The following is a 27067-nucleotide window of genomic DNA, read 5'->3' on the forward strand; positions in this document are numbered from 1 at the left end:
ATGCGTTTCCCCCCATTTCTAGAAAATTACAAGCTACCAAATAAGTCAAGGACAGTAATGGGGTTATACTGCCAAGGAAAAAATTGATAACAAGGCTTTGGGAATTTTTTTTAAAGACGGGGATTGCTTAGTACCAGTAAGAGACTATGGAACTGGTGCACTTTGTGATGTCTGACAGAGCAGAGACAATTGCATGGGACTCATTAAGAAATTCTTCATTGCTTCATATACTCAGACCTTCAAGTCTCATTAAGAATTACACATTTCAAAAGATCCAGCTTATCTGAACTTGATTTATGAACTAGATGGTCAATAGATGTCCTAGAGACACTAGAAACATGATTCAAGTCTTTGGTGAGCAGGAATAGAATTGGACTACCACTCCAATGCGAAGTCTATTTTTAGGGATGTGGTCTGGTGTTGAATGCCAGTGACAGGTTTGTACCACCTAGAATCCCCTTTTAATCCAAATAACTGTGCATTGATTTACCCATGATTTTAATCATCTGTATCTTTCTGGCTCCCATGCTAGACTGGGAGCATTTCAAGACAAGAGACATCCTTTTTATATGTTTTCAACACTAAATGCAATGCAATTCAAATATGAGATCTCCTTAGCTTATCTCATATTTGCATCCAATATAGAGCCTGATACATACCCATAGGTGCTTACTAAATGCAGAATAGATGGCATGGTTATATATTAATTTAATCAGGTCCCTTACATGCTTCTGTCTAAAAACAGTGATTTTGTTTCTAGATTTCTTTAGAGGAAGAAAATGATTTATTGAGAAACAATTATGTGTTAGTCATGGAAAGGATGTTTGTACATCAGGTAATCTCACTTTTAATGAACTAAAGTAAAGGGGGATATTTTTTAATTTAGTAAAGCATTTAGTATTTTAGACCAGCCTTATTTTAAGTCCCTTTGAATATTACAGTATTACTGTAGAGGGACCATATTATTTTGGAAAAGGTCATTGCTTTCCAGATATTTTGAAGCAGTGGAAACAAGTTGGTCTGTAAAAAGTGTTGAAAGATCGCTGTGATCAGGTGACTAATCATTAAGGCCTGGAAAGAAAGGTGACGTATTTGGTTTATAGCTTGAACTTACCAGTGAGTTAGACATGTAGAAACTTTTCTGTGTGACAGGATAGTTGGCCTAATTATTTTGTAGTTTCTTTCTTTCTTTCTTTCTTTCTTTCTTTCTTTCTTTCTTTCTTTCTTTCTTTCTTTCTTTCTTTCTTTCTTTCTTTCTTTCTTTCTTCCTTCCTTCCTTCCTTCCTTCCTTCCTTCCTTCCTTCCTTCCTTCCTTCCTTCCTTCCTTCCTTCCTTCCTTCCTTCCTTCCTTTTTCGTTTTTCAAGACAGGGTTTCTCTGTGTAGCTTTGTGCCTTTCCTGGAACTCACTCTGTAGCCCGGGCTGGCCTCGAACTCATGGAGATCGACCTGGCTCTGCCTCCCGAGTGCTGGGATTAAAGGTGTGTGCCACCACCACCTGGCCTGTAGTCACGTTTCTTATTTTCTACTCTGGTGGCCAGTTTTCTCTTTGGGGAAGGTGGTGGATTATGTTATGAATGACCAATCAATTAGAAATGCTGGCTTCTGCCCCATGAGGTTTTGTTGATGAAAATTCCTTTTGATTCACTCTGAGGCAGTTTTATATTTCACTCATCATTATGTTCCACCTGACAATACAAATCTTGTAACTGCTAGGAAGGTTGAATTTAATTAACTGCTCTTCAAAATCGTGCACTGCTACTTCCATCAAACTACACTTAGGGCACTTGTTATGGAATTGACATAATGACATAAAAGTCTGCATGATAGGAGAATGACTCATATCTCTTTCTTGGAGAAAGACACAGGGGCTACTAACCTCTTTTGATTGAATGCGTCCAACTTGGCAAATTTAAGGCGGCAGTAAGAGAGCCAACTACACCAAAACGATGTACGTTATGAGGCTGTTCCCAATTCTTCATTGCTGGGTTGTGCACAGAATTATCTTACGATGGACTATCTCTTTGTTCATTTGGATGTCCCAAACATCAAGATAATTAGTTGGAAAGAAGAGATTCTTGTACTCTTGAAGGCTCATTTTAATGCATGCAGGCACATGTGGCAGGCATAAAGTAAAATATTCAGGAAAGAGCTCTTGCTTGGAAAGCTGCAATGAATGGGTGATGTTGCTCCTAGTGTAAATAATGGAATCTGTTCAAAGGACACTGCTTGAAGCCTTAAATGATCTCCTACCCAGTAAATACTAAAAACAAGTGACCTATTTGATGGTCTATCCATTGATTCCTTGTACTTTTCTTTAGGCTTTTTCTTTGCGGCACTGGGCAAAAGCCTCTTAAGTAGGCCTAGAAATGCATCATGTTCCTGCATTCTACCATGCAGAATAGTACAAGTGTTCTTTTTGACAACAGAAATACTATCACACTGGCTCAGTTCCACAGTCCATTCGGCTCATAATTTGTCTGATGAGCCTAAGAATGCTGCTGTCCTTTGTAATGCTTATCTTGAAGTTAGGAACATTTTATAAAATATCCCAGTCTCCCTAGGAAATGTCACATTTGTAGAAGACATGTTATTTTGAACCTATTTATTTTTTAATCTATAATTTCAGAGGATACCAAGTTTCATTTCCCATCTACAGTGCAGCACAGACCCCAAAATTTATTTGCCCTAAATTTACTATATTTTTCAAACTTCATTGTAGATCTTTCTACTGATGGAATTCTAGATTGGGGTGATCATCTGCATTTATCTTTTCTGTACAGCCCGAGATGCTGTTCCTTTTAGTACACCCTCTTTCAGGACAGGGGTCTCATTTTTTTTTGTGTGTGTCTTTATAAGGCCCACCCACTCCAACAAACAATTGTCTTTACCATTTTCAGAGCTCTCTCAATATCAATTCCTTGACTCCAGGGCACAGCAGGATTCGCTAAGCAGTCTCCAGCACTGCCTCTGCGGGATACATCCACTCGCTGCCTCCTCAGGTATCGGAAGGCTTCTGCTATGACCAATATTGCATCGTGTGTCAATGCAGATGTGTACTAAAATAGATGCACGGAAAAGAAGATAACATCATAAACAACATCCTCCAGACTTGCCTTGTACTTCCTTATGGTTTCCCTTCACCTCTACCTTTTGCTCTACAAAGAAATCATCCTAATTATTTGAGTTGGAAATTCTCTCTGGGCAAGCCTGACTTTGATGCATTCAACAATGATGCCTCTTACCTCATGTGTGCACATGTTAGGATTATTAAGATCAAATGGCTCAAGGGAATCTCTTTCTAGCTCTCAATACTGCTTGATATTGAGTGAGTGACTATAAAAGGCTGGATCTTTTATAAGGGAAGAAATGCATGTGATGTTAAGGGATGGCATATATAGATTAGAGAGGAAACAGCATATCCTAAAGCAAGGCTGAGTTATTGCTGTTTGTAATAGAAAATTTAGATCTGTTCTTTACTTAGGGGAAAATGGAAATAGCTAAGTTAGACAGCTTGAAATTAATTTGGAAGGAAACATTAATCATTTCTGTCTGGACCATGTTTGCAGCAAGCTAGGACCTCTGGCCAGCAATAAATCAGTTTTTGTTTCCCAGGGGGTAGCAAAAACCAAAGATGCTTTTCAATTGTAGAAAATTACAATTGTTATTGAGTTTTAAATCTGATAACGTCGACAATTTGTAGGCAATGCTTCATGATGTTACCTCTTTCAGGCAAGAATACTTAACTTTCTGTTCCATGTGTACAGTGATATGTTCTACTAGAGATGAGGCTAGTCACTTAACACAAGGGATTTGATTATCTGCAGTTTGAAATGGTGGATGCTTTCTATTAAATGAATCAACAAAGCATGATTAAAATAAGCTGGCCTCTGTTTTGCAAGGGTGATGAATACTTATAGAATATGGAGTCTTATTGACTCTTTAAAACATAGCAAAATGTCCTAAGGGGAGTTCTTACTATATAAAAGTCTGTCCAAATACAATTGGGAGCGAATACATTGTTGTCTCTACAACTATCAATTTACTTTTCTCATGTTACTTTTCTTTCAGAAGCATGTCATCAAGTATGACTATAATAGAAGCATATTTTCTTTCATGAAGAAAAATCGTTGTATTTGCCCATCCTAGCACTACCTAAAGCCAACAGTGGTGATTTTCTTCCCAATCAACTGCATAAATTGTCACCCATCTTAATTCAGTTCTTCTAAAGCTATACTAAAAGAACTGATTAATTTTGCACTTTATTCAGTTTCTATTTACCTATGCATGAGATTACCCTCTATCTAAACTAGACCCTAAAAAGAAATGTTTATAAAATATAGGTTAAACAGTATCTGGATTTTAATTTCTAGATGATTTCCCCCAACTCTATATATTCTATATCAAGTATTAAAGTAACATCTTTGATTGATTCAGTACAAGGCTCAATACAAGGCTCAATACCTTTTTAAACCATTTGTAGGGCTTTACTTATAAGACTAAGCATTTCTTTGTAGTAAACATGAGCACATTGCATCACACACACTCGTTGTTATTAATTGGTACCTGAGATGGTTTTCATTATCTTTTCTACAAATTATACATCTTCAGAGCAGGAATAATCTACTCTGTAGTATCTCTCTTTATATCTTTTATCCTTGTTCATTTTCTTACATCTAACACTGTATTTTGAAAATTGTTGAGAACCCTTAAAATAATGAACAAATGTATCTCTGTCTTCTATAGTTGCTAAATTGAAGCATCACAAAGCAATGTGGTTAGGCAGTTTTATGGAAATATAAACTTTTATAAGCTCACCTAAATATAGCAGGAAAAAATCATACCAGTTTAGTACATTACAAAGGATTTGATTATAAAACATTCCTCATTCACAATGTGACCATATTCGCTGTGCCAATTTAGGACACCTGGTCTGACCAAAGGGCAGGATGGTTTAAAACGGGACTGTCCTGGAAAACTCTGGCACGTATAGTCTGTACTACAACCAATACAGTTAGCTCCTAACTAGTGAGTGAATTTATTGAATTGTAAAATTATGTTTAGATTGTGAATTTTCTAGAGCATTTCAATTGTTTAAAAATTTTACTTGTATTAGGTTCTGATGTGACCCATTTAGGGTAGTACAGAGTGCATCTCTTCTTTCATCTATGTCCCCCACGGTTCCTCTCTACCCTATTACTGTCAGAGAGAAATGAGAACACGAAAATATGAGAAAGGAGACCTTCCTCAGTTTCCCTTTTTAAAGGAACGACTTTAACAGTATTTGACTCCTCATCTTACATTGTGGACATAGTACACATTTTCATTATAGCAACAAAGGAGAATTAAAAGCTAGTTTCATATTTGAATTGATTTTCTCTTAGCACATCAATTCAAGTATACATATATATATATATATATATATATACATATATATATATATATATATGAAAGATCCTTTGTGTACATGAATAATTTCCTCTAATTTATCTGTTTTAAAGTTGTGAGTAAATAATAGGATCTCTAACTATAGGGAACACATAGGAAAAATATGGACTCTAAATGTGACTTTCTACTTTTACTATTCTTATCTAGATTTTGAGAAAATGAGCAACTTACATAATCTATTTTTAAAGACACTTTTGTAGACAGGCAACTATTTCTGCTCAATATTTCCATACATATAGGTAATACATAGTCTATATTAGAGACTAATTCACCTGGGTGTTCTGAGATTCATGGAACTTATTATCATGGAGCAATCACATAAATAATGTAAAATCCAATTTTCTGTTGCAGACTATCAATCTTCTTTACCTATTCCCACTACCTCCACCCTTTGCCTGATTCAGGTTCTTGTACTAGTGCAAATTACTATGAGAATATTAGAAATTAAATTCATTTAAAATTAAAGTTAACTTATTTTCAAACACTAGCTTTTTGTAAAATCTTATTCTCTATAGTTTCTTTATATGGGGATGGGGTTATATAATAGAATCAATTACAACTGTCTTTTTCAGCATCTTTAAATCAGTTCTGGGGGAAAAACACTAGACCACAGGATGGTTGTAAATATACAATGTCCATATCGAAAAGCTTTGGAAAGCTGGCCTTCATTATCTATGTGTCATGGAGCATTACCTTTAGTGGTGCATTCTTGGCTTCAGGAAATTCCCTTTCATCCAGTCTCACCCAGCGCTGTATGAACTGCTGAACCATTGGGTTTTCATTGTTGACAATCTGGAAACCTGTAATATTAGCTCCCCCGTGCATGACTCTTTCCAGTGAAATGTCTGTAAAACCCTGGAAAGACAGAAAAAGGGATCATGACTGTGAGAGGCATACGTTGTTGCTTACATTATCTGTTGGAGACTAAGGATAAAATGAAGGATTCCTTCCCTGGGATTACTTATTAGCAATAAAGAAGGTCTTCAATGTGAGACTAATTTGTAGGATAGCATGTCTTTGAATCTATAGGCACAATGAAGACATGGTGCATACTTCCATTTTCCTGTCTGTGACATTATTTAAAGTACCACATGGAACAACACAGGTTCTGCTTTCAAGAGTATTTTGTTTCATTTATCTGTATTTTCAGTCTTCCTACATAGAGTCATATTTAATGCTATGTGACTAGAGAATGTTGAAGACATTTGACCATTACGAAGTGCTATAAAAAAATCTTTCTTCACCTTAATATGCTGAAGAGAGCAGAGTGCTTCAGATTCTGGTGATGAATATTTAGACATTTGTGATTCACAGAAATACCAGTGAGTGAAGCTGACAGCCGGCTTGTATATGATGGCAGAAACCCCAGGGTGCGTCTCACATGAATCCATAAATGAGTCTTGACATCTGTACAGCATCCACCATTTGCTCCTTAACTTGCTCTTGTTACCATCTGGTGTCTTTGTCACCCAAGTTCTTCAAAGTGCTTTCCCCAGGGTTCACACCTAAGCCTTTCCACATGGGCACTGCCAACTCCATTGGGTATTGCTGTCTTCTGGGATGCCTTACCCAGGAATTGCTGCTACTTCTATTGGCGGTGGGTCTCCTGTGCTTTGTTGCTCATGTGTTAGAATCCTTAATGAATGGATAACAGCTTTCTATATCAATAGGAGGGAAGGTGGAGGAAAGCTCAGAGGAGTTGGGGGAGAGGAAGCCATAAGAATATATTGTATGAAAAGAAACTATTTTCAGAAAAAGAAATAAAATAAATGTACTTATAGGCAGCAGACTTCTGTGGCAGTGAGAAGCGAAAGGGTCCTAGCAGATGGGAATTTCCTTTATATTTCAAATATAGGAGTTGGCTAGTTCTGAGTTTTCCTCCTACACGGCTGTTGCCAGAATTTGGGTATATAGCCTGTGTACCTCATTGCTCTTGCATTCAAAAAGAAAACAACAAGAAGAAATTAGTAAATGAAATGGATTTATTTATCATTTGGGAAAATTGTGGAATGTGCCTGTGGTAGTTTTACTGCTTATAAAAATCAAGAGACTAAAATTTGAAAAATATATCGATTTTAAGAGGGAGTTGAAGGAGAAAAGGGAGGAGAGGGAGAAGGTAGAAATGATGTAAATACAGTACTCATGTTTGAAATTCTTTTAGAAAAATAAACATTTTAAGTTTAGATTATCTTGAGATTTTGTGTGTGCACGTGTGCATGTGTTTATGTATGAATATACAAGTAGCATATGTGTACACATGTGTATGGAGACCAGTGGTCAGTGTTGAGTGTTTTCCTCAATTGCTCTTCCTTTTTTTCTGAGACAAGTTTTCTCACTAAACCTGGAGCTCATTGATTTGGTTGGTTGGCTGACAATTAGCTCCAGAGATTCTCCTGTCTCTTCCCATTCCCCTTCTCCCACATTTGGATAACATGCATGCACCACCATGCCCACCTTTTGTACATGAGTTTTAGGGACCTGAATTCATATTCTCATGTATAACTTGTTTTTAACTGAGCAATCTTCCAACACAACCTCACCTCTAACATTTTAATGTAAGAAAATTTCAAATATACAGAAACTTTGAAAGTACTATACAGTGAACACCCTTATAGTCAATATTTATACTTTATTACTAATAGTCTCTTGTTCACAAGTCAGTTTCATTTGTGGAATAAATTTCAAACAAAGAAGTGGTAATTATGTGCAGATATTAATATCTTTTACCTCCAAAGATTTAATACATGTGCCAATAACTAGAATTTCATGTTTATATAGTTATTTTTCTCCCTTACTTTTTGTATTTGTGGTATAAGTATGTGCATATGGGTGTATACATGTGTACATACAAGTAAATGTGCCCACATATGTGCGGGTCTGCTTTCCAGCCTCTTTTTTTCCTTTTGAGGCAAAATTAATATTTAATGAAACATATAGTCATAAAAGTATATTCAATGTGTTTTTGATAAATGCATATGCCTATATTACCCATATTATTATAAATTCTTTTACTTTCTTTTTGCATTTTCAAAACATCTTCTTTGAAGTGTGATAATCACAAAGAAGTATGTGCACATCTTTAAGTGAAGATATTAATAATATCTGCCCCCGATTTAACCAGTACTCAGAAATGTCCCATGTGTCCCTCTCCAATCATCAACCCTGACTTTACTCCCTTAATTTCAGAGTTCTTTAAAATGACTCAGAAAATGGTCTTAGAAAATATTTTAGTGAAACACTTTCTCAGTAATTAGAATCCCCATCATCTTCCATTCATTGTGAGATATGAATTTAAGGAGATTGGAGAAGGAGCCAATTAGTTTGGTTTGCATATTAAGAATCACTCCTCCTTTCTAATAACCACAAGGCATTTCAAAGTTAATATTAAGTTGTTATGATGAGTTTTATCCTAAAGGATCCCTTCATGAAAGATACTAAGACATTATTTTCTCCAATTTGCTAACCCCTGCACTAAAGTCACCAGAGAAGCAAGCTTGTGTATAAAACCTAGCAGAGGCTGTCATTGCTAAGAAAGTCTATTACTCAACTCCCTACTCCCCAAATAAAGAAAAACAGAAAACGGAGAATATGACTTTAATTAATAGTTTTAATTTTACCAAATGAAAACATATTGGGCAGTAACAGATACTGCATAAGAAAGCTGACTGCCTATTTGCATGCTGTTATGGGTAAAGGGGAAGGTCTCTGATTCCTTTGTTAGATTTCTTCTTTATGTGGGTTAACTACAGTCTCCACAGTGGTCAAATTGGGGATACAGCTCTTAAATTCTCTCAAAAGATACACCAAATAATCACAGAACACATGGATGATGAAAAGTTTCAATAAAAGAATGGGGGAAGGGTCAGTGGCAGAAGACAGCCGAGAAAGAAGGTTTGGGGGCTCCTGCTCTGCCTTCTATATTTGTTTTATCTTCTGTTTTTAAATAACTTACTAGAGTCTATTGTTGTGTTGACAAGGTTATAAATTGAGGCTCTAAACTACATACAGTTAGTGAAATAACTATTATAACAAAGCTGACTAGCAGACATGTAGTACGTAGACTAGAAACATGGAATGGCAAGACTGGGAGAAATATAGAGGATCAGTGATGGGTTCAGATTTAAAGGCACACACTGTTAGACTCCTAGCTTTGTCATAAGTTGTGGTTAGAGATAGTTATTGGGTTGGACACACACAGCTCTTTGTAGTGTTTTATTGAAGTTGTGTATCCTTGAAACCAGAATAAAGACACTAAACAGAACAGGATACCCCCAAACACATATAGGGTACAAAAAGGGGACTCAAATGATGAGAGGGAAGTGTTGCAGGGAGGGTCATGGTAAGATAATGAAGTTGGGGAAAGGCAGCTGGCTGGCAACTAGCTCACTTTCTCTACCATCTTATTAGGACATTGGACATTGTGATTGCTTATAAATGTTCAAAATTTACTTCTTGCTTGGTTGATTTTGAGGCTAAGTCTATCTAAAGATTGTATAAACATAACACTGTAGAAGAGACCTTCGAAACTTTGGGTGATAAAAAAGATGAAAGACACTTAAAATACTAAGTTTGGGGCCACACATTATGAATAGGGGGAGAATATGGCCGAGCCCTGGTCCACATTCATCTGCTTTCTCAGTATTGTAAGGAATTTAACTTTTCTACAATTTGTACCAAATTTACCTTTAAGCGTGGCCACAAAATGTTACTAATTTGAGAATACTGAGACCATGGATTTCTAAAATTTCTACAAATGCAAAAGTCCACATTGACTGCTTGGACAGTGGACGGAAAATAAAGGGAGGAATGTCAGGGGTGGGACAAGGGGAGCTCAGATAGAGGTGCTGAATAAATCGCAGATTCAGCTAGACCCTGAACTAACTTTATTCTGATTCAATTTAGCAGTTCAGTCACTGTTTTCCTTTACAAAGTGCTAGCTTATATTGTGAGATACTATCATCTCTGAGGATTAAATCAAGCCTGATTTCAACACGTATTTCCCATGACTTTGACAGAAGAGAGATGGCCATGAATTATTTCACAATCATGAGAAGGCACATCAAGATGGAGGAAAAGAAAGACTCCAGTTCTTTTAGGATTGAGGATCTCAGTTAAAGGCAAGAGATGTCCAGTTCCTAAAACTCTGTGAATAATATTCAAAGTATTCAGGGAAATATCCATTTCTGTTTTATTTTATTAAGTAATTTTCATCATGTGAGCAAGAGACATTTTGGGTCGGTTCCACCTCTTCTTCTTCACTTCTCTCTTGGGCTTCTTCTCATAGACTGGATTCTCTTGGATAGCAGCATGGGTTTTCTTATACATCTCCTCCATCACGTCTGGAGTCACGTTGTTCTTGAGGTACTGAGAGAACTGTTTCTTATAAGTTGCTCAAAAGAAGGCAAGCTTCCTCAGAGCTCAGGAAAGGGCTGCTGAGAGCTAAAGCAATTTTCTATGAAGATTTTTTTCATAAAGATAATAAACTTATTGACTAAGCAGCCAAAAAAATAAAAAAAATAATTTTTCATCATGTAATACACCCATTGCCATTATGGTGTAAGATTGGTGCTAATCATTGAAAACAATATAAGGATAGCAATGACAGTCAGGAGCCCATATAGCAACCAGAATTTGTGAGTAGGGCAATGGATGAGTGTTAGAGGCAGGACACAGTGGCAGGATGAGGTAGGTTAGGAGAAATAGTCTGATGCAGAGACAGGCACTGGAAGGTCATAGCTCACAGTTACTGTTATTTCATCATTTTAAGGAATTTCACTGCTTGACTTTGTCTGCCTGACCTCATAGAAAAAGGTAAGTATATTGAAAGGGAGTCTTTCCTAAATCTCTAGAAAGATACTAATTTCATAGAGATGATAACAAATTCCATATGAGAAAAGGAGTAAATAAAAATGGGAAATATCATTAAAAACAATGAACTTATAATTGATATCTAAGAGGCAAAAGTAGTCTATTTATAGCTTATCAGTTTCCATTATAACATGCATTCAAACATGTTATTTTTAAATTACGTATTGCTAGATTGAACTGCTGGCATTTGCAGTTAAAATCCCAAGTAACATGATGAAAGAGGTGATCCAAAATTATCTACATGGGAAAAGAGTGAAAAAAGACCAAGGGAGTGATGATTTTCCCTTGTACCATGGTACAAACTGTGCTGTGTTTCTGATCATAGCTCTAGATTACATTTTGATATGTGTAACTATAGTCTATAGATACAGGCAATAGATTTGATTGTTTAGATAACTTATACATAGACACTAATATAAGGGAGCTTACTGACAAATATATAAGGTATAAGAAGAGGAAGAAGTGGGCGATGGTGACAAGGTGGGAATATTGGAGATTAATGTTTCTATTATGGGTAGGTATGAAGAAGTCTCCTTCTTGCTTTGCCTCTTGTCACAATATGTTCAGGCATTTTGAATATCCATAGATATAACTAAGGTTCACTTCCTGTGCTGACAAGACTATTTGACTAAAACTCACCGAGACCAGTGTGTTTTCTCTAAAAGAAAAATAGAACAGCGACTTTCACTTACTGCATGGGAGGTAGAAGGACTAACGAAAATGGGAAGACAGGGAAAAGAGCAAAGGAAAGTGAGAGAACAGTGTTGGCTACTGGGCAGGAACTGGCTGACTCTTGGTTCATCTGCTCATCGGACATGGTTCAAAGCCTTTTTCATCACACTCATTGTATTTCACTTCAGGGCATTTCACTTCTTCACAAGCTCTGACTGATTTTCAGTTCTTGAGCTGACCACCTACAGACCCAGAAGTGGGAAGGAATATATGCTGAGTTGACTGAAAAGTCCATAAATAAAATAGTACACCAGAAACAGCCACCCCACACCTGGAAGGTGAAATGGAAGAATGGTTGTGTGAAGGTTATTGGGAGAGACAAGAGTGTCAGGAGATAACTGCTTAGTAAGTAAGGACAGGAATTGGGCAATTATTGCTAGGTTTTCTGTTTCTCTTCTGACATGGCCTAAAGCCTGCTACTTTTTCATCAGTATTCTAGATTTTATGGGTGGCATGCACAAATACAACCTGGAGGTACAGAAAATTGAGATTAGATGGGCAACTTCAGCAAAGAGGTCACCAAAATTACATTCATAATATAAGAAGGATTTTTTTTAAAGGCAAGGTTTGTCCTAAGGAGTAGAATAATCCAAGCTGACCGGATCTTGCTGTACTTTTCATTTTATCAAATCAGCCGGCACTGCTAATTTACTTGCTCACAAATCTCTCTCGAGTTTGATTTCTCCTGATCATCTAAATGAGTGGGACTATTTTCCCAGTCCCACTGAAACCTCGATAAGTAAAACAGTGTAAAAGAAGTGACAACAATTACCAGAAGCAAAACAGGAAACACCAGTATATGCAGGTCATGGGTAGAATGGAAGAAGGTGAGGGAGTGGAACCTAATGTTGGGCAGCACTCGGCAGATCCCTGCTTGCCTTCTTCTAACGTGATCCAAAGCCTGCTGTCACTTCTATTACATGATGCTGCATTCTGTAGCTTATCTGAGTAAACACAATTCATCAGTTATGGAAAACTGAGATAGGTGTCCCGCAACAACTTCATCAAGGACAGTGATGTGAAAACAGTAACCACTCCACATTCCAAGATTAAGTGGTAAAGAATGAGGGTGTATATGTTCAAAGGGGTGACTCCTTTTGAGTGGAAGAAGATATTTGCAGATTCTTGATCCTGCTATGCCTCCTGTCATAACTTTCTAAGACATTTTACTTTCTTAAGTTGTAGATTTCATTTTGTGAGCTGGCCACTTGAAAACATTATGTGGGAATATTGAATTCAAGTATCATCTAAACCTCTGAAAATGATGACACCATGGAAATGTCCACTGAGAACCTAAAGTATATAAAGGAAAATACAGGTGTTAAAGTTAGTGATAGAAGTTTAGGCTCATATCTATGAGGAAGAGCTTGCTGGTTGCTGGTTCCTACTTACTTAAAATATCACCATGTTTAAGGCATTTTCTCTATTACAATGTTTTACTGGATTTTTCTTTTGGAGTTTCCAACATACCAGTCTCAAGTTTGTATATAAATGTTGTCTTAGCTTAGATTACTATTACTGGGAGGAGACACCATGACCAAGGAAACTCATATAAGTGAAAGCATTTAATTGGGGCCTTGCTTACAGTTTCAGGGGTTTAGTCTGTTATCATCATTGTGGGGAACATGCTAGCAGGCAGATATGGTGCTGAAGAAGTAACTAAGAGTTACATCCTAATTTGTGGGTCAAGAGAAAGACACCAGGCTTGACATGGACTTTTGAAACACACTTCTTCCAAGGCCACACCTCTTAATCCTTTTCAAATACTTCAACTCTGTGTTGACTAAGCATTCAAATATGAGCCTGTAGGGGCCATTCTTACTCAAACCTCTGTAAAACATCTTACATGACAGAAATGGTTAAAAAAACAGCTGAACTAGGTAAATAAATAAAAGGGTAAAGAGAAAAGTACTGGTAGATGGTAGAATCTGCCTGATATTTAGCTCTCCATCTATCTCTATCATTTGATTTCTTTCACAAATTCCTAGATACAACTACAGGCATAAACAGACATACTCCATTGCATTTTACAGACTGAGGCCTGGTTCCTCCCAAAGCCTCAGCAAAACACTAATTCAACTGAGATGACAGACAAAAATTCAGTTTGTGAGCGCAATTATATGAACAAATGAGCTAGCAGGATTCCGTATGATACTGTTAGGATGCTGTGGAGCTGCAGTGAGCCATGATCCCCAGTCAGGCACTCCATTAAGGGTGAACAAGCAGAACCTTCAGTGGGCTGTGGAGCCAAGCTATAGTGTTCAGTGAGTTATGTATGTTAAATGCATCTTCCCTCCCCCATCTCTGTCCCTCTCTCCCCACTCCTTCTCTCAAATTCTTTCTATGTTGCCTATGATAACTTTGAACTCACAATTAACCTGACTCAGTTTCTCTAGAATCCGGGCTTATAAAGTCCTTGCCACTAACATGGCTTGATTGAGATGCAGTTTTGATTTACTGTATTTTCAATTTATGATGCATTCATTGGGAGGTAAAGTCTGCCAAGTCAAGGAACATCAGTATACCCAGAAGTGCCAATGCTGGGCTACATGCTAGTTTATTTTTAGAGGTATTTATTTATTTATTTATTTATTTATTTATTTATTTATTTATTTATTTATTTATTTATGAAATTCCTTATCACTTACCAAAATGGCTGTGCTAATTTATATTCCCACCAACCATGTATAAGGATTATCCTTTCTCTAGATCTTTATGAACATTTTCAATTAGCAACATAATGACTAAGAAAGCTCCGTATCATTTTTGGCTGTATTGTCTACCAAAAATTGTACTCCATTTTCTTCTTTCTTCTTTTCTCTTTTTTTCTTTTCCTCTTTCTCTAATGATTTCTTGGGCTGTTGCACATTTTGATGAGTGCTTATGGACTTTTGTTCTCTTTATTTTCACATTCCCTTCTGTACAATAAGTACATTTGTATACTCACTCTACAATGTCATTGCTAAGTTACTCCAAGATCCCAAGGTCCCTGTTGTACTAAGTGGAATTTCTGTTAAGCCCATTTTATTATTTCGTGGGGATTTTACCAATTACAACTCATGATTAGATACTCAATTACTTTTGTGGGCTTACACTAAACATCAAAATCAGTGCTACTTGCCTAATTGCCACAGCGGTATCTTTTCCTTTGGTTGTCTCAGTGAACTTTGCACAGGGAAGCGATTGCAAGATAGATTGAAAGGAATCCAATGCTCATATACAGGGTGAGTTAAAATGCTTTTCTCCTTTTCAGATAACGAGACTACAGCCCACAGCTCCAGAGAAGCTAGGAAACAAGGAGGACCCTAAGAAGGACTCATAGATAACCTTGGGAAGGGGAAATAGATGGGGCGGGGGGCAATAGAGGGTAGGGGATGGGGGATGGTCGAGCTGGGAGAGAGACAGAGTGGAAGAGCAATGAGAGAGATACCATGATAGAGGGAGACATTATGAGTTTAGGGAGAAATCTGGTGCTAGGGAAATTCCCAGGAATCCACAAGGACAATCCCGGTTTAGACTCCTAGCCATAGTGGAGAGGGTGCCTGAACTGGCCTAACTTGGTAATCAGATTGGTGAATACCCTGTCATCATAGAGCCTTCATCCAGTAACTGACCTGGAGATAGACAAAGAATGAAGAGAAGACATAATGTGAGAAATCAGTACTGCTTGTACTGTAGTCAGAGAAAATTTTGTAGAAATTTGATATCAAAAAGTTTCTCTAAAGGCCTTTCTTCACTAACTGATGTAAGCAGATGCAAAGATCCACAGCTAAACACCAGGCCAAGCTCCGGGAGTCCAGTTGAAGAGAGGGAAGAGGGATTCTATGAGCAAGGGGGGTCAAGATCAGGATGGGGAAATCTACAGAGACAACTAAACCAAGGTAGTGGCAACTCATGACATTTAGAGCAACAGCTGTGGAGCCTACATGGGACTGGACTAGACCCTCTGCATCCAGGAGACAGTTGTGTAGCTGGGTCTGTTTGAGGGGCCCTTGGCAGTGTGATCAGGATCTATGCCTGGTGCATGAGCTGGCTTTTTGGAGCCCATTCCCTATGGTGGGATGCCTCGTTCAGCCTTGATGCAAGGGGGAGGGGCTTGGTTTTGCCTCAGCTGACTCCCCATGGGAGCCCTTACCCTTTTGGAGGAAAAGATGGGGCGTGGGCCGGGGTGGGAGGAAGGCCGGGAGGGAGCAGGAGGAGGCATGAGAGAGGGATCTGTGGTTGGTATGTAAAATGAATAAAAAAAAAATCTTAAATGAAAAAGGAAATTCTTTTCTCCTTTTCAGGTATTAAATATCTGTACATCTGGCTATTTGCCTCTGCATTGATGGAAATATTCGCTGGAAACATGAGCAGTGAAGATACTCATTTCCATTTCATCAATTCTATCACCTTTCTATCACATTGCATCTTTCTGATCCAGAGCACTGGTGTTCATATCTGAATTCGGCTGTATAAGATGAACCATGACTTTGTGCTTAAGAAGTTTATTCAAGGTCCTGTAAACAGTCCTTGGTTAATTATCTAAGCCCATTATTCACAAATCTGGTGTTTGAACAATTGACATTCAACAAAGTCTGTCCCTAATTTGATGATTCAAACTTCAAAAGTTTCAGATGACTTTGGTATTATCTAATCTCTATTGATTTACATGTAAGCAAATAATTTTCCTTCAGGTAGTATGGATAACAGACCTGGAAATAAACTCATTCTAGGCTTACTTTTAGAGTGTTTATTTTCAAGATATTATACAAAGATTTCTTGCACATGGAATTGTCCTTATGGTGCCTTTTGTACATAGATAAAAACAAGCACAAGGTAAGTCAGGTGACTTTTACTAAATTGATAATAGATCATGGGTGAGATATGGGAAAGTGGCCTGCTGGAGGGAAGAGAAAAGCAGTAGAATGTAGGCTTGGAAGGCTGCCAAGGACAACCAACAATCTATCTTATCATTTTCATGAAACCGACTCTGTCTTTAGTGCTATTTGAATTGTTCATTCGGGGGTGATGCTTCAACACAGAAATGCAAAGTAATTGTGGTGGCTTAAGTTACCAGATTCCTAATGAAAGAAATGGAAAGCAGATGAGTTCTCCCACAAGGGTGGGGGTGGGGTTAGTGCAAAGAGTGAAAGATTATACCATACCAATTAGCACTTTATTACAGGTTACTTGAATTGTTTACTGGCTCTTTTATTCTCTAATCCAATCACCAAATATACTCTGAAATTTTCTGAGTGGTTAGAATGGTGAGCCATATCATACATGGTCACTACCCCAATGGGACTTCAGTCCATTTGGAGCTATTTATAGGGAAAACAAGTAATTGTGACTTTATAACTGGTGAGGGAAATAGCCTCTGATATCTTTTATTTTATTTTTAACAGCTTTACTGAGGTATGATTTATTTATTGTAAAATTCATCCACTTTTCTCTGATAATTTTCAAGGCATAAATCAGATCATATCCCTCCCCTGCTTGAAACACATCAATGACTTTCTATTGCTCTTTAACCTGCCTAGTAAAGCCTTGCTTTAGTTGAGATAAAATTGCATTTTGTCAATTCAGGGAAAACATGCTGATCAGAATCTTGGCATGTGATGTTCTGTTTAGATGGATTTTTCCTGTTTTGTCAGGTAAATGGATCATTCTAAGCCTTTAGAGCATCTTTTTTTTTATTAAGATTTTTTAAAAATTCGTTTTACATACCAATCAAAGATCCCCCTCTTCCCTCCTCCCTCCCCTCCAGCATCCCCCTTCCTCCTACAAGAAGCTAAGTCCTCCCATGGGGAGGTACATTCAGTTGAGGCAGGTCCAAGCCCCTCTCCCTGCGTCAAGGCTGCACAAAGTGTCCCATCATAGGTAATGGGCTCCAAAAAGCCTGCTCATGCACCGGGGATGGATTTTGATCCCTCCCCCTTAATCAGATCAAGCTACACAACCGTCTCCTGTATGCAGAGGGCCTAGTCCAGTCCCATGGAGGCTCCACAGTTGTTGATCTAAATTTCATGAGTTCCCACTAGTTTGGTTTAGTTGTCTCTGTGGGTTTCCCCATCATGATCCTAATGCCCTTTGCTCATAGGATCCCTCTTCTCTCTCTCTTCACCCGGACTCCTGGAGCTCAGCCTGGTGTTTAGCTGTGGATCTTTGCATCTGCTTCCATAAGTTAGTGGAGAAAGGCCTTTAGAACATCTTTTTAATGTCACATTCTACAAAATTTTCGGTGGCTACAGTACAAGCAGTGCTGACTTCTCATGTTATGTTTTCTCTTTATTCTTTGTCTATCTCTAGGCCAGTTACCATAGCTAGGCATGACTGATCTCATCAATATGATTATAAGTTTCTCAAGGACATGGTGTTATGTCTTCTTTGCAGTGGAGTGAATGCAATTTGGGGCACTAAAATTACACACACACACACACACACACACACACACACACACACACACACACACACACTTAACCTTTGAGGCTGGTGAGTTGCCTCAGTGGGTAAAGGTGATTGCCATCCAGCCTGATGATCTGAATTCTATACCTGGAGAGAACCAACCCCAACAAGCCGTCCCCTGATCTCCATATGTGTGTTCTTCCCACCCCACCCCTATATACTAGAAATGAAATAAAAAAAGAGACTGTGTATACTTTTAGGGTTATACTACACCAAATGTGTGTAGATTAATGCTGGTTCATTGACCTAATGTTACCAGCCAGATGATAGAAGGGAGGAAACAGAGGAATTACCACCAATCCAATCTGTAGCTGCTTGACTTGGCTAATGTCTACTGAACATGATACTAAAATGTTAGACTTATATTTGATGTGTCTACATTTGATTATTTCATTTTTAATTAATTTATTTTTGTTGCACTTTTATTGGACTATGAATATTTGGTATAAATGGGTTCATCTTTGTAAGTAGTTAAGAAGCTCTCTTTTTTAAAAAAGATGTGTACTGAAGCATTTATGTTTTGACATAAGAAGAAAATGGACAAAACAGCAATAAAATAAGCAAAAGGAGAGGAAGAATAAGCACTGGTGGAGTACTGACTCTACTCAATACTTAACATATACAATGGATTGCTGTTTCCAATCTCTAGTTCTTCAGAAAGAAGTAGACTTTACTAAATAAACAGACTTTCGGTTCTGCTGGCACCCCAAAGGTGAGCTCTAAAGAAAGCATGGATTCAGATCTAAAGAGCTGAGTGTTCCACATATCAGAGGTGGGGGTGTGGGATTTGGGAAGAAGAAAAAGAAGGGGGAAAATGAGCTAACGTTAAAACATCAGGAAGATATATCATGGATGATACTGTGGCCAGAACAAAAGGAAAATTTCCACATGAAAACTACAATAGAGTTTGCTTATAAATGACAGAGGAACCATAGCCCAAGTATAGACAGTGCCCACCTGATGATGGTCCAAGTTAATATTTTTATTTGTCTTCAAATTGTGCAAAACCGTTATGCATTGTTACAAGCTATATTTTAAGTTTTGATATATTCTGTGGCTAGTGGTATGACACTGTGCATTGATCCTTGGCAGAGGTAGTGAGCTACTCCTACTCAGTCATGTAGCTGCCAGAGTAAATGACCATGTTCTACAGTGTCCTGTGTTGCTCAGCTATGAAAGTCAGTAGCTTAGGCTATTAAATACATTACCAAGTTATGATATTTTCAACCTATGATATAACCTCATAAAATCATGGAATAGATACCTGTGTATAAATCTTCTAAGTAGCCCTATTTTAGAGACAACATTGAGAAGCCTGGGAGAGAAGATATAATTCTACCAACTCATCTTCTTAAAACATTGGCTAGATGGTGATCTTTTGTTGTAAATTTCAGGCAGGAAGGAGCGACGGGATGGAGATTCAGAGAGACACAGGGAAGCATTTTGGAGGAAGAGGAATGAGTATCTAAAGTAGTCCACTTTAAGCTGACTAATGCTTGTGGCTCTTAGCAGCATGATAGAGGTTTAGACTTCAGACAAATCCCCATTCCTCTGTCTCTTGGTATTCTGCTGTATTATATCTCTGTTTTAAGAAGAAACTGAATCCTGAGCCACCAGAGAGGTTGTATACCCAGGGGACGTTACTGTGTTTCCTGGCACTTGGGACCAGTGGCAGCTTCCCCCACCCCGCAAGTCCACTTCCCTTGCCTACAACCCCCCCCCCCCCCCCCCCGCTCCAACCCAATGACCTCTGTGTTTATATGCCATCTGCTGAGAAGATCACAACACGTGGCTTTGAGCATTTGAATTTTTATATAGAACATTACAATTGGGAGAACAAAGGAGAGGGAAAGCAGAGAACAGAACAGGAAGACCTGGAAGGGGAAGGGAGCAGAAGGGACTCGTTAGTATTGGCAAGCCAAGCAGCATGACTCAACCTCATTTGCTTTCTCTTGAAACGAGGCAGGTTCTTTTCTGTTTTAGGTTCACTCCAAGATTTGGTAAGCACAGCAGTCATTTCTTCAAGCCTAGGTTACTCCTGGTTGTACTTTTGCATTCTACCTTATGAGTGGTAACTTTTGTCTTAGTAAAATTTAAAAAATGGCATCATCTAATATCTCTCTCCCCATATCTCCTAACATGCTATTATATGAGTGAGGGGGATGTGGAGAAAAGAGACAATGAGAGGGGAAGGGAGGGGGAGCTATAGAAGGGAAGAGTGAGAGACCAAGAGAGGTAGCGGGATACCTAGCTTTTTTTTTTTTCCAGATGCATTCCATTTTGGGACAGCTTTAAAACTCAGATTCACAAAGCTTTCCTTGTTTTGTTGTGTTTGTTAACTTGAGTCAGCATCTCTTTCTAAGCATTCTATTCCACCCACTCCCTAAGTGCTCAGACTACATGCCTGTCATGCCATGCTCGGCTTCCTGTTCTTGTTTAGAAAGCTCTTTTGTCTTTGATCACTTCATTCTCATAAATCTATAGTGTGTGCTTCATATTTTTATATCTCTGCATATACATGGAGGTCAAAGGACAGCCCTTAGAAGTCTGTTTTCTCGATCACATGAGTCCTAAGGATGGAACTTTGGTTGTCATATTTGGTGGAAAATACCTCTGCCTACTGAGGCATCCTGCTAGCCTATCTTTGCACAAACTCTTATGTGCCCTTTGTGAAGCTGACCTTCTGTCTTGCTGAGATGCACGGGTGATTTGAGTGGGAAGACCCAGTCACTTCACAGACAGATTGTCTGTAATACTTTGGGCAAGTTGAAGTGGAGTATCTTTTCTGGGTCCATTTCCTGATTTTTTAAAATGATTTGAGAAGGTGGCAGGCAAGAAGTATCTTCTGATCAAAGAAGTTCGAAGAAAATAGGAAGCACAGCAGGGAGGAGTCAAAGATACATTAACTCCGATCCCCTTTCTCCGTTGCACAATACCCTGCTTGATTGCCTGTCCTTGACATTCGCTACCACTGATAGCTGACATTACTTCACTTCTACTTGCAGGGTCAGTAGCTGTCCCCAACACCGGGAAACTGTCAGGTCTTCTGAAGCAGTGCTTAAAGGATGCAGCACTGAGCGTGTCCTGCTATGGCTCATGTTTTCCCCCAGGCACCTCAAGTACTTGGATTATTTGGCCTGATTTCTGGGGTGTCCTGAACATCTGCTCTTAGATCATTTCAACCTGGATCTAATTTGTCTCATATCACCGGCTGGGCTATGTTGATTAGTTCTTCGGACCCTCATCTCTGTTTAGAAGGTGGCTAAGGGCACTCACGGTCCACTTGGCTTTTACCCATCTGGACTGATTTTAATGCTTCAGTCTGCCTTAAGGACAGCAGGCCTCTGGTTTTGCTCCTCTACCTATGTGTGTAGCACCCACCCAGTTGCTGTGTTCACACTGTCCTTCACAGTCAATCTGGGTGACATCTAAGAAGGAAGAAATACAAAACTAGAAGTGACCTTGGAGTATTCTAACATTTTAGTCTTAAATATGCCACCTTTACATTTTTCTATTGAAATCTGAATCTGAGCCAAAATTTACCTAATATTTTTTTACATTGACTGTACTTTTGAGATTTCAACAGCAATTTATGCTTTGTTCTAAAAATTGGTGTCTGTGAAATCACAGACTTTATGGGATAGTTATTTTTAATATATATTTAATATAAATTCAAAACCAATAAGCTCTAAAGAGGTTTTGCTATGAACTACTTGACACTTGCTCATGCAAATAACCTGTTCTGGGAAATAGTGATCTGGTCTCTCTTCTCCATCTTGCAAATTAATAAATAGGTGCAGAGAGATGGCTAGTTAAATGAATTCTAAGGATTTAAACTTGACTCTTAGCTCATAGGCTAGTGCTCCGGTTTGCATTACATTATACTACCTCCATCCCTTACATCAATCCCTAATCTTTTTCAATATTACATTTTTATTTATTAATTAATTTTTTTCATTCATTTTACATCCCAACTGTAGTTTCCCCTCCCTCCTCTCCTCCTGTTCTCTCCCCTCTCTACCCCACCTATCCACTCTTCCTCTGGCTCCTTTCAGAAAAGGGCAGGCCTCCCATGGACTTCAACAAAGCATGGCACATCAGGTTGAGGCAGGACCAAGCTCTTTCCCCTGCATCAAGGCTGGGCAAGGTAATCCACACAGGGAATAAGTTCCCAAAAGCCAGCTCAAGTGCCAGGGACAGGTCCTGATCCCACTTCTAGAAGCCACATAAACAGACCAAGCTACACAACTGTCACACACATGCAGAGGGCCTAGGTCGGTCCCATGCAGGTTCCATAGCTGTCCGTCCAGAGTCTGTGGGCTCCTATGAGCCCAGGTTAGTTGTTTCTGTGGGTTCCCTTGTGTTGACCTTGACCCCTCTGGGTTGTACAATCTCTCCTCCCTCTCTACAACATGACTCCTGGAGCTCAGCCCAGTGCTTGGCTGTGGATCTCTGCATCTGCTTCCATCAAGTACTGGATGAAGGCTCTCTGATGAAAATTAGTGTACTTACCAATCTGATTACAGGAGGTGGCCAGATCAGGTACCCTCTCCACTATTGTTGGGAGTCTTAGCTGGGGTCATCCTTTTTGATTCCTGGGAGTTTCCCTGGTACTTGGTTTCTCACTAACCCCAAAATTGCCCCCTCTATCAAGACATCTCTTTCATTACTTTCCCACTCTGTCCTGCCCCAACCCGCCCAACCCAATCTGTCATGTTCCCACCCACCCCCAATTTTACCCAGAAGATCTCTTCTATTTCCTCTTTCCAGGGATTTCCATGCATGTCTTTTTGGGCCCTCCTTGTTACCTAGCCTCTCTGGGGCTGTGGACTGTAGCCTGGTTATCCTTTACTTTACACCTAATATCCACTTGTAAGTGAGTACATACCATGTTTGTCCTTCTGGGTCTGGGTTATCTCACTCATGATGTGAATCCCTAACATACAATATCTGAGCTACTATTGCCAGCATATGTGAGAAAATTAAATCATGATACGTGATATGCTTGGTAATACAGTGTAAAAGGTCCTGACTTCGGACCCTGCCATATGGGAAAGGGATGCTGCTTAACTGACAGGTTGCATATATATTAGTTACCCCCAGGGCCTACCACAGAGCAGCAGCACTCTTATAGAGGATAAAACAATTAATTACAGAACAGCCCCTAGCAAGAAAAGACACCACCAATGGATATGGAATTCTAACGAGACTTCCTTAACTGGAATGCCTACTTCAAGCTTGACCAGATCACATTTCTGGCTTGTATTCCTGGTAGAATCTTTTGTTTCTCCCAGAGATTTTTAGCAAGATACGCTTTTCTGCACCTTTCCCCCCACTTACCCTATACACACCGACCTGTGAGTGGCCTCTGTTGAAGTATTCATGGAATCCCTAACTTCTCCTTTTAGGACTGCCTCTAAGAAGGTTTATGTAAAAGGACACAGAAATCTTTGATAGATATGTAGAGCTCAGGATCAAACAGGCCGCTGGGGTGCTACGGTGCAGGTGATTAGAAGAGGTCAGGGAGGGTGAGTGTTCTTGAATTTGCATTTGTAGAAGAAAGGAGTGCTTCTGTGCTGCTGTAACACCAAGACTGACTAGAGTTTGTTCCCCCAAGGATATACACATCCTCAGTTTTCACCCAGCTGGCTCCTCTTGAAAGGCCAGATGGCTCATCTTGGAAGGAAACATCTTAGTTCCACTTCCTTTTTTGACCATCCAAATGACTTCTAAATAGTTTTGCTTTACTCTGCATGTGGATGTCATTGCTAGAGGTGTTTGGAGTATTTTTATGTGCTTTAAATCTTCTGGAAACCATGATAGGGACTATCTGTTTCATGATTATTTTCAGAGTTGAGTAGCAGTTTCTATATCTATTGCTCAAATGATATAGAGTGCTGGGACTTAGGGAAACTACATGGCTGAGTTCAAATGAAAAGAAGGTCACTAGAGGAAAAAGTGGCAGCTCAAAGCACAATGAATGAGTTCATGTTTTCATGACTCACACTGACATGATACTACACATTACTTTCTTTTTGAAGGAACAGATTTTGCTTGTTCTTGTAGGAGGCATCTCCCTAAGGTCTCATTATCCTGAATTGTGTGCTCCAGATTCAGCTCACCATTCATTTCTAGAACATTGTAGTAATCTTTTTTCATCATCTCTCTGTGTCCTTTGCTCTAGCTTTCTCTTGCTTCTCATTTGCTCTCTCTTTGTGTGTCTGTCTGTCTGTCTCTTTTTCTCTTTCGATCATACTCAAGCCTTTGTGCCCTTGTGGATATTAGCTGAACACTGTAAAACTGAGCTATATCCTTTCTCATTATACCCACAGCACGGTCTTGCTATATAGCCTAAGATGACCTTGAACTTGAAATCCTCTTGTCTGTACCTTGTAATTCCTGTGTTTACAGGAGTGCACCACCATGCTAGATAGCAATTCTCTCTTGCTGTTCCATCACTTTGCAGGCTATTTTTTGGGGGGAGGAGGGGTCTGGTCTGGATTTCAACATTGAAAGCAAAGCATATCTGAAAGATTGTTATTAGGCATAAGGAGGCCTAGCTGGAATTTTAGAATAGGAAGGGTCTCTTTAGGTCATCTTACACCAACTGAAACAATCGCTGACATGAATGGGCTCAAATCTTCTCAGGCAGAACTTGTCTCAAGGAGTCTAGTAAGCCTCTAGCTTCAGGTGCCATCAAGATCTGCCTTAGCTTTCAGGGGAAAGACACGTTCTTCCTTGACCTCTATCAGGTAATAGTTGGTCAAAGTGAGGCTGAAATGACTTGTTATTTGCAGTCTTTGTAAAGGACTTCTTAATTTTTCTGGCCAAGACTTTCTCAGAGATACACCATAGTCTGGGGCTCTTCTTCATGAGTCTCCTTCTTTCCTTTCTTCAGTGGCATCAGATGTATAGTGTGGTCTGAAGCGAAGCTTTGTACTACTGTCTCTCTTCCTTGTCTTTCATGGCTATCACTTTATTTTATTTATTTATTTATTAACAACTCTTCGATTTATTCAAAGCAATTCAGTTTCAAAACTTAAGTTACAGCAGTCAGAAAAAAAAATAGTCAGGAACACACAATCAGTACTGCCTGCACTTGTGTTTAACACTGTGTGGCTTTATCCAAAATAGTTGCACAAAAGTATGAACTCCAGAGTCTCTAAGGACTTAACATACTGTATACACACGCAGTACAGGTAGTGTTAAAACAGAGCCCAGAACGTCTACAGAATAGAAAGCCCACTCTTGCTTATGCATGAAAATACTACCCACAAAGCTACCTAAGTCTTAATAGTTATCTGGAGGCCCTATTTGTTGTTTTTAAACCCAAGAACTCTAATTTTGATTGCACAATAGATGATTGGTAAAAAAAAAGTCAATATATAGATTTACTTTTTAAAAATAAGCATTTATTTTGAACCTGGTATAGTGTGCCAAGAGAATTCTTAGGGACTGAAAGTGCTCCACTTTGAGGAGCTTATTGAAGATGTACACTAAATCAGAAATTATTAGCATTTGGATGCTACCTAAGAAAGAGGCTTGAGTAGCATTTCTTTTTTTTTATTTGAAAGTATTTGTAAATAAAACAAGATGTTTGCTTTAATTTAAGAAATCTAAAAGCACAATTACAATAATCACTTATCATTGCTACTATTCTTTTGGTTTAAGAGCTTTATAATGATCATGATTTTGTTGTGCTAATGAAATAAAACTATGGTTTGGACTTGTAATAATTTAATAGATTCTTAGCAGTACAGTGATAATTTAACATCACCTTTTCATTCTGTAGAGACAGTATTATATAAAATCTTTACCAAATAGGCATTTCTAATTTATAAGCCATTTTGTTATCCACTGAACAAGTTGTCCTTTCAGAATAAGAAGAGGCATGGGGTGACTTTGATGGAATACTAGCTTCTTGAATGTCATGGATTTTAAAGGCATGAGACGTTTGAACATATAGATCCAGGTTGTGTTTTGTGTAAGTAGAAAGGTACATCATGTTGTATCTGTTTTGAAAAGATTTGTTTAGCCTCTGACAGCACAAATCGAGGACTGGTGTGCATGTGCACTTGCATTTTTTTGGAGTCATCTTTTTCTATCCTCTGTCTTTTGATTTGCATCTCAAACCTAATTAAAACAGTTGACATCCAAATGGAATCTAAGAATAGTGAGGGACTCTATCTAATTACTATTACCATTATTGTTATTATTTGTGCTGTCAGATATGGAAACCAATGCCTGTTTCTTCCTAGCCAAGCACTCTACTACTGAGCTGTTTCCTGGGCCATTTTTGGAAAGTTTTTATTTTGAGATGGGATCTCACTATATTTACCAAGATGACCTTGAAGTTTCTTGGCAGCACAGGAAAATTTTGAATTCTTGCCATGCCTCAGCCTCCCAAGTAGCTGGGATTATAGGATAGTTCCACCAGGCCCAACTCAAATTATCTTTTAAATAAGAAAAGAAGATAGCGCAGCCTGCCCCCGACAACTTCCCTTCTGGACCAGAGGTGAGTGCCTGGGTCCAGCCCGGACCCCATCCCTGGCCACCAGCCACCACGGGAGGACC

At 38.7% G+C, this 27067-nt stretch overlaps 1 protein-coding gene across 7 annotated transcripts in view; it reads right to left on the reverse strand.

Moving 5' to 3' along the window:
- The window catches only part of Gria3 (glutamate ionotropic receptor AMPA type subunit 3), a 284667-nt gene that overhangs the window by 79763 nt on the left and 177837 nt on the right, over window positions 1-27067 (reverse strand). For all 7 annotated transcript variants that reach the window (XR_013048254.1, XR_013048255.1, XM_006981558.4 and 4 more), the window contains 2 exons: window positions 6140-6301; window positions 2890-3057 (listed from right to left, as the gene is read on the reverse strand). Coding sequence is in view for 5 of the 7 variants with exons in the window: in XM_006981558.4 (XP_006981620.1) it covers window positions 2890-3057; window positions 6140-6301 (330 nt within the window). In the remaining 2 variants the exon portion in view is untranslated. The remainder of the gene's footprint in view (window positions 1-2889; window positions 3058-6139; window positions 6302-27067) is intronic.

Source organism: Peromyscus maniculatus, chromosome X, assembly GCF_049852395.1.
Source record: "Peromyscus maniculatus bairdii isolate BWxNUB_F1_BW_parent chromosome X, HU_Pman_BW_mat_3.1, whole genome shotgun sequence".
NCBI lineage: Eukaryota > Metazoa > Chordata > Mammalia > Rodentia > Cricetidae > Peromyscus > Peromyscus maniculatus.